Source organism: Aegilops tauschii, chromosome 2, assembly GCF_002575655.3.
Source record: "Aegilops tauschii subsp. strangulata cultivar AL8/78 chromosome 2, Aet v6.0, whole genome shotgun sequence".
NCBI classification, from domain to species: domain Eukaryota; kingdom Viridiplantae; phylum Streptophyta; class Magnoliopsida; order Poales; family Poaceae; genus Aegilops; species Aegilops tauschii.
The window spans coordinates 338,278,926-338,287,128 of NC_053036.3; the positions used below are offsets into that span (position 1 = coordinate 338,278,926).

The 8,203-nt window shown below is 48.5% G+C and overlaps 1 protein-coding gene across 1 annotated transcript; it reads right to left on the reverse strand.

Moving 5' to 3' along the window:
* Window positions 1–4,295: 4,295 nt before the first annotated feature.
* Window positions 4,296–6,628, reverse strand: LOC109745485 (transcription factor BHLH6). The gene is made up of 4 exons (XM_020304607.3): window positions 6,452–6,628; window positions 6,142–6,364; window positions 5,616–6,047; window positions 4,296–4,711 (listed from the first exon to the last, which is right to left on the reverse strand). Exons 1-4 carry the CDS (start codon window positions 6,529–6,531, stop codon window positions 4,610–4,612), a joined length of 837 nt encoding a protein of 278 aa, XP_020160196.1. The 5' UTR covers window positions 6,532–6,628; the 3' UTR covers window positions 4,296–4,609.
* Window positions 6,629–8,203: the final 1,575 nt, after the last annotated feature.

The window sequence follows — 8,203 nt, forward strand, 5'->3', positions numbered from 1 at the left end:
TGACTAGCTCGTTGATCAACAGATAGTCATGGTTTCCTGACTATGGACATGGGATGTCGTTGATAACGGGATCACATCATTAGGAGAATGATGTGATGGACAAGACCCAATCCTAAGCATAGCATAAAAGATCGTGTAGTTTCGTTTGCTAGAGCTTTTCCAATGTCAAGTATCTTTTCCTTAGACCATGAGATCGTGCAACTACCGGATACCGTAAGAGTGCTTTGGGTGTGCCAAACGTCACAACGTAACTGGGTGACTATAAAGGTGCACTACGGGTATCTCCGAAAGTGTCTGTTGGGTTGGCACGGATCGAGACTGGGATTTGTCACTCCGTGTGACGGAGAGGTATCTCTAGGCCCACTCGGTAATGCATCATCATATTGAGCTCTATGTGACTAAGGCGTTAGTCACGGGATCATGCATTGCGGTACGAGTAAAGAGACTTGCCGGTAACGAGATTGAACAAGGTATTGGGATACCGACGATCGAATCTCGGGCAAGTAACATACCGTTTGACAAAGGGAATTGTATACGGGATTGATTGAATCCTCGACACCGTGGTTCGTCCGATGAGATCATCGTGGAACATGTGGGAGCCAACATGGGTATCCAGATCCCGCTGTTGGTTATTGACCGGAGAGGCGTCTCGGTCATGTCTGCATGTCTCCCGAACCCGTAGGGTCTACACACTTAAGGTCCGGTGACGCTAGGGTTGTAGAGATATATGTATGCGGAAACCCGAAAGTTGTTCGGAGTCCCGGATGAGATCCCGGACGTCACGAGAGGTTCTGGAATGGTCCGGAGGTGAAGAATTATATATAGGAAGTCCAGTTTCGGCCACCGGGAAAGTTTCGGGGGTTATCGGTATTGTACCGGGACCACCGGAAGGGTCCCGGGGGTCCACCGGGTGGGGCCACCTGTCCCGGAGGGCCCCGTGGGCTGAAAGTGGAAGGGAACCAGCCCCTAGTGGGCTGGGGCGCCCCCCTTGGGCCTCCCCCCATGCGCCTAGGGTTGGGAACCCTAGGGGGGAGTTCCCCCTTGCCTTGGGGGGCAAGGCAACCCCTTCCCCCCCTTGTGGCCGCCGCCCCCCTTGAGATCCCATCTCTTGGGGCTGGCGCACCCCCCCAGGGGCCTATATAAAGGGGGGAGGGAGGGCAGCAAACAACAGCCTTGGGCGCCTCCCTCCTCCCCTGCAACACCTCTCTCTCTCTCTCTCTCGTAGAAGCTCGGCGAAGCCCTGCACGAGACCCGCTACATCCACCACCACGCCGTCGTGCTGCTGGATCTCGATCAACCTCTCCTTCCCCCTTGCTGGATCAAGAAGGAGGAGACGTCGCTGCACCGTACGTGTGTTGAACGCGGAGGTGCCGTCCGTTCGGCACTCGGTCATCGGTGATTTGGATCACGGCGAGTACGACTCCGTCATCCACGTTCATTGGAACGCTTCCGCTCGCGATCTACAAGGGTATGTAGATGCACTCCCTTCCCCTCGTTGCTAGTATACTCCATAGATGCATCTTGGTGAGCGTAGGAAAATTTCAAAATTATGCTACGATTCCCAACACATGGCTCCTTCGATAAGGAACTCGCGAGGTTCTTTTGGCAGGCCGCAGACGGCCGCCAGAAGTATCACATGGTCAAGTGGGCAGATATCTGCAGGCCCAAGGACCAAGGTGGGCTGGGAATTATGGCGTCTCGTCGCATGAATGTTGCACTTATGATGCGATGGATATGGCGGATCATGCGCGGCAAGGGAGGACTGTGGTTACGGCTGATTCTAGCAAAATATCTGAGAGGTGTACCCCTCCTGGCGTACTCATGACCGGGAGGTTCCCAGTTTTGGCAATCCATACAAAAGATAAAGGAGGACAACGCCTTGGGATTTCCTTCACTATAGGTGATGGGGACGGGACCCAATGCTGGTTAGACCCATGGATGGGTACCGAGACCCTCAAGGTGGGCTTCCCTACCCTTTTCTCTATATGCTCGGAACCATCTTCTATTTTCCGAGGTGTCACGTTCGGGACAGTGGGATATCTGGTTCTGCCGGATGTTTTGGCAGGGCAGAGCATGCCGAATGGATGAGACTGATGGTAGCCCTGCCGCCAGTGTTGCCGGACTATCCGGACATTGTATCATGGCGGCTCTCACCTTTAGGTGAGTTTTCCGTCAAATCCGCATACAAGGCTCTAGGCCGCCTCCCCGTTATCCCTTGGCTATCTAACTTGTGGAAGGCTCCCATGCCCTTGAAGATAAAGATCTTCGTCTGGCAGCTTCTTAGAAATCGCCTCCCTTCGGGGACCGAGGTGCTCAAGCGACAGGGCCCAGGTGATGGACTTTGCCCTTTATGCAGGGTCCCTGAGACTATGGCACATATTATATTCTCGTGCACGGCGGCTCGAGTGTTTTGGCAGTTCGTCCGTGAGGCACTAGGGCCCGACTGGGAGGCCCTGGATCTCGTGGACTTTGTCCAGGCCAGGGCTACCATGTCAGGACGACACCGCCGCACATTCTGACGGATCTTTGCGGCCATGTCATGGACTCTTTGGACGACAAGAAATAAAATGGTTATTGAGAAGGTGTTCTAGGGAAGTAAGCGGCAAATAAATGGCATCCGGAAGTCCCACCTAGTTAATATTTGCTAGCTCGATAGTTCATTTTCCTCAAAAAACAAAAACTCTTTTGAACTATCATACCATGAGTGGACTTTAAACGGGATTAAACGGGACCCAGCTTACACCCCTAAGGTGTTCCCGAGGCAGGCATCTGACTCTCTTTTCAAATTACTTGCTTTTCTGCAGTAATGACACCCACTTACTAGGCAGCACGACCGTGCGCGTCTAGACACCATGTTGGATGCGCTCGTGGACTCGGCCCGTCGGATTTCATCATCCTAGCTTCGCCCGTCGACCGCCACTAGGTGGCATTGTTTTCGTTTTCTCTTCAGTTTCTCCTTGGGAATTATTGTGCTGTTGCCCCAGCCGTTGCCTTTATGGCGTATCTGGATGTTGGGTGTATGGATCTTTGCTTTATCTATAAAGCGGGGCGAAAGCATATTTCCAAAACTAGTTTGGCCACTATGTTTGGCGGAACCTAGATAAATAGTACAGTTAGAGCTTGCTATTAGCGCCAGAAATCCTTGTTAGTAGTAGTGTTCCGGTGAGAAGTACAATTAGCAGTGTCGAAGTTAGATTTACATGCGTTTGCGTTTGGCGGAAGGTTGCGGCGTTTGGCGGAATGTTGTTTGTTTAAGTTAATAGAGGCGGACATATGCGGTATATGGTTGGATGGCCGGTTTTCGTATCAATGTCTATAGATAGGTTCCTCGGTCCATGGATATGCAGTTTACGGGTCAGCATTGAAGATGCCCTAACAAGACCAAAGCATTTGAGTATGTCTCAAACTTAACTTTTCTTTTAGACCAGTTTGAACAAATGACCAGAAAGAAGGCAGAATATGTGCGAACCAGATCCTGTTGTTGGTTATGTAAAAGTTATTGTTTTCGACCAGGACTAGAGTCAAACTTTTGAATTTTTGACTACCAACGTCTTTACATATATTTCTACTGTAATAACTGAAATCGTATGTGTGATTCTTTTTTCCTCAAAAATTGTTTTCACATTATACATGGCTTTTAAGGTTTCACAAATAAACTAATTTAAAAAATAGTGTTCAACACCATACTTTGAAGATCATGTTAGTTCCTAAAATGACAACTTAATAGGACTAGAGGGAGTAGGTGTCAAAATCAGTTCCAGCAACATTTGGGAATCCTAGCTAGCTCAATGACATCATGCAATTGGTGTACTAAAAAAACGCAACCGAGCAACTATTTTGTTCGATGAAGGTAGTACCATCGAAGAGATTGGTCTGCATAATGACGAAATAGCATGGGAATCACTTCAGCAATAGCCACAAAGGATGAGTTTATAGAAACACAATGTTTTTTTCTAATCTAAGCACTCCCAAAAAAATCTTCACAAATGTGCCCAAACCTGGGGTCGGTTGCCACTACTGAAATGCAGTATGCTCCACGTCAACAACAAAATTCAAAAAACATCAATATTTGCCACAAGTCATTGAGACGCTGGAAATCAAGATAATTAAGGGATGTCTTCATAACGCTGTAGAAACACATGTTTCCATTATAGAATCTATCACATTTGGCATATGATATTTCCTGCTACCATGCGATCCACCGAACGCCAAGAACTATTTTATTTTATTTTATTTTATTTTTTGCGTAGAGAACCGCAAGAAAATTGCCACTACATTTCTTACAAACGCTCCTATAAAGTAATCACCTTGTTATTTATCACTATAAATATGTCATAGTCCAGAAGCATATCATGCCATGCTCATGAAGACCTTTACACGTTGAGGTCCAGAGCACGCCTAGCCTATTTATCTATCCCTTGAGTTATTGCCTCGTACTAAAAAAAGCAGTCACCTCCGTCCACACATATAAACGGGTGTTGCAAAAAAGGGGGCAAAATTCTGGCATACATTACATAAGGTATATACGTATATAATATTGGCCTTGCAAAAGAGAGACTAGGTGAGGTGAAAATAGGTGACCAGCGACTAGTGACCGTAGCAGTGATCCCTAATAGCTCATCGAACTAAGCGGCGGGCTCCCCGTAGAGTCAAGCTGCGAGAGAGCAGCCTCCACCGTCTCCTTCATCTCGAAGCGGTCCATCTCATCTACCTGAAAAAAGGAAATTGATCGAGTCAGTCACGGCTGCTAATATTGTCTCATGCACAGCAAATATTATCCAAAATCTCATCCGGATTGAAAACTAGTACCGATAATACAGCACGGAGTTAGCTTAAAGCATGTGGCGCTCGTGCTCAATATACTAGTACAACAAAAGAATCACCCGCAATAAAATATCAAGCGTGACGTGTGGAAGAGAAGCATTTCCGCCCTATTTCACTTGTAGTAGTACAAAAAGAGAAAAAAAAAATCTGAGGATAGATGTAGACAGGAGGGAGCATCTTCTTGCACTGAGCACGTGCAAATCGATCTCCAGGGCTCCCCCGAGGCCCCGACCACGTGATGTTGATGCTTCCGCGTTTCTCTCGAGATCAATTGGCATCCAAAGCACGTGGCGATTGATATGTCCCCATCGTGCTCAAGCTGAGCGATGGCATCCACGCCGCGCGTGCTTATTGATTGCCATGTGATTGATTGGTTATGTTGCGCGACGCCGATCCAGCGGCAAATCGAGCGTGGCCCAAATATGGATCGAGGAGATGCCGGGATGGGAAAGCGATATTTTCTTTTTCTGGAGCCTTTTGAGTTTCTTGCGACTTGCGAGTGATGTGGCGTTGATCGCCGCAAATGGAACAGAGGAACAACTTTTTTGATGTATATACAAACTGTCGACTTGGAAGCGGAAACTAAAAGTGTCTACCGATTTTGGAGTAAAAGTCAAATCCAGTCAACCAACTAGTAAAAAGAAGGGGTGTGTGACGTCAGCACGGCCCACGTCATCTTATCATCAATTCAACCAAGTGAACTAACGGAAGCAGAAACAGAGCCATCGGATCGGATAGAATCGTGGGAAAGAACTGTTACTCATGAATTGTGGATGGCGGCGGCGACGTACCTCGACGAAGAGGGTGTGCATGAGGCAGCCGGAGACGGAGGTGATGTTGGCGGTGATGACCCTGAGGCGGAGCTCCTCGAGCGCGCGGCACACCTTGGTCATGGCGTCGCGCTGCTTGCTGCACGTCACGCTCACCACCAGCACCTTCTCGCTCACCTCCGACACGCGCAGCTCCAGGACCTCCACGGGCGGCGAGGCCACCGTCGCCGCCGCGGCGAGCAGCGCGTCGTTCATGGACGAGACCGAGAGCGCGCGCTTCACCTTCTTCCTCTGCGCCGAGGAGACCTGGTCCACGGAGAGGCCGCCGTCGCAGTCATCCTCCGCGCCGGTGGCGGACTCGAGCGCGGACACCTCCGCCTCCATCTGCCGCTCCTCTGCCTGCAGCTGCTGGATGTACTCGATCGCGTCCTTGATGATCGAGGCCTTGTCCATCTGCAACGACGAGGGACTGGCCGTTAAAACCGTCTCTCCGGCGATGGAGATGCTGCTGTGTTCCGGCAATGCCGGCTGAGATTCTTGCGCTCACCTTGGTGATGTTGGGCACGACGCTCCGGAGCGTATAGAGCTTCTCATTGAGCTTGCGGCGGCGGTCGCGTTCCATCAGTATGTTCTTGTTCGCCCCAGTGCCGCCCATCCCCATCCCCGCCCCTGGCATGGCCGCCCCCATCGGCGTCGAGGACGAGTGGGAACCGTCCGGCGAGCTGGAGTCGTAGTACGAGATGGCGTCTTCGGTCGCCCCGACGAAGATGCTGCAACCAAGTACCATGAATTCAATCACCCTCGCCTCCAAAATCCCTCAACAATGGCGATGGATGGCCGGAAGGCGGCGTACGTACCTGTCAACGAGCTCCTCTGACTCGAGGTAGCGCTGCGTCTCCCAGTAGTATGCGAAGTTCTCGCCCATGTCCGGGTCCATGTCTTCTTTCTTTCTTCTACCCTCTGATTCGTCGCTGGCTTCTGCTCTTCTCTGTTCTGTTGCTCTGTCCCTCTTTCTCCAGGTGCTCTCACTTGTCTCTTCGAGCCCTTATATATAAGCGCGGGCTCACATGTGCGGCTGGCAGGCGGGCCCCGCGCACCGGACAAGGACGCGCTGGCCTGTGGTCTCCGTCTCCGCGTAACGACCAGGCGAAAAACGTGGAGAAATTCGAGGCGGACACGCACGCCACTCTCTTTCACGCGCAGAGCACTCTCTCGCGGACACAACGTGCGGGATTATTAATTAGTTTTGGCTAATCCAGCACATGGAGCATTGATGATAACTCGATTTACTAGTACTCCCTCACTCTCAGTTTACAGAGCGTGCGCGTATTCCTAGGTCGTCAGTTTGACCAACCTAATACAAGTCATATATTAAAAAAAATATACCAATATAAACTTCAGATGTTCTATTTTCAAAAGTTATATTTTTTGTGTTATATAGTTTATATTAGGGTGATCAAATTGGCAACCTAGGTATACGTATAGGACTTGTAAACTGAGACGGAGGAAGTAGTAGTAGTCTACTACCACACGTGCCTTGTTAGCTCAAACCAAACCCAACGATATCCGTTTTTTCCTTTTTCCTTTTGGTTGACAAAAAATCAGGCTTTTCGCAAGGACATTACCTAAAACTAAAGATGATCCTAATTCCTACGCATACTAAAAACACATATTCTATAACATGAATGTTTGGGTTTACTACTGGTGCTACCATGTGTTATAATTTAAGGTATTCTTTGGTTCGTAAGGTAGAAATATCATAAAAATAGAAAATTATGGGAAGTGGGGTCGCATGCATCTCAATTCTTGTATGAAAATAAATGTCATTCGATGCATATAATAGGAATTTTTCCAGGCTAATGTCTTTTTTTTGAAAAAAATATGAAGGATTAGTTCCTATCCTACATAGAAATAGGAATCATTTCTGCAAACCAAAGGTCTTCGAAGAAATTTTTTCTTTCAAAATCCTATCATATAGAATTCCTACAAACCAAAGAGGCCTAAACATGTGCGTACAATCATTAGTATGTCTGGAGAGAGGTGAATAGAATACATGAATGACTCTTTTCTTACTGTTAAGCAGTGGTGGAGCTACAAAGAATTTGTTGGGCGGGCCATGCTAAAGGAGAACACATAAATTTTCAAAATCTAAACCATAATTCTTCAATAGGTTTTAGTGATAAGTTTTCTGATAGAAAAAAAAACTGAACCATACAAGTTACATACTTCATTCTGAACCATACTTCTTCAATAGACTTTACTCATAACTTAAAAAAAAAACTAATCTGAACCATACAAGTTACATACTTCAATAGTCAGTACTTGCAGTTGCAGTTGCTCGTCACTGGCTTCCCACTGCTAGCTGTTTGTGCCCTGTAGCATGACCATGGGAATGGGGGATGGCTCGCCTGGGGGCTTGTCGCTACTACTCGTTGCGACCAGCTGCCCCATCGGTGCTCAGTGGCCACTGGTCGCTGGACCTTTGCTGCTAAATCGGGAGCGTATATGGGCAACTCATGCGGTTTTGGGCTTGTGGCCTTTGCTGATGGTCTGCCGTAGACTAGGCTTATGCACAAAAAAATTGCCCTTGGGCTGGACAGGCTATGGCC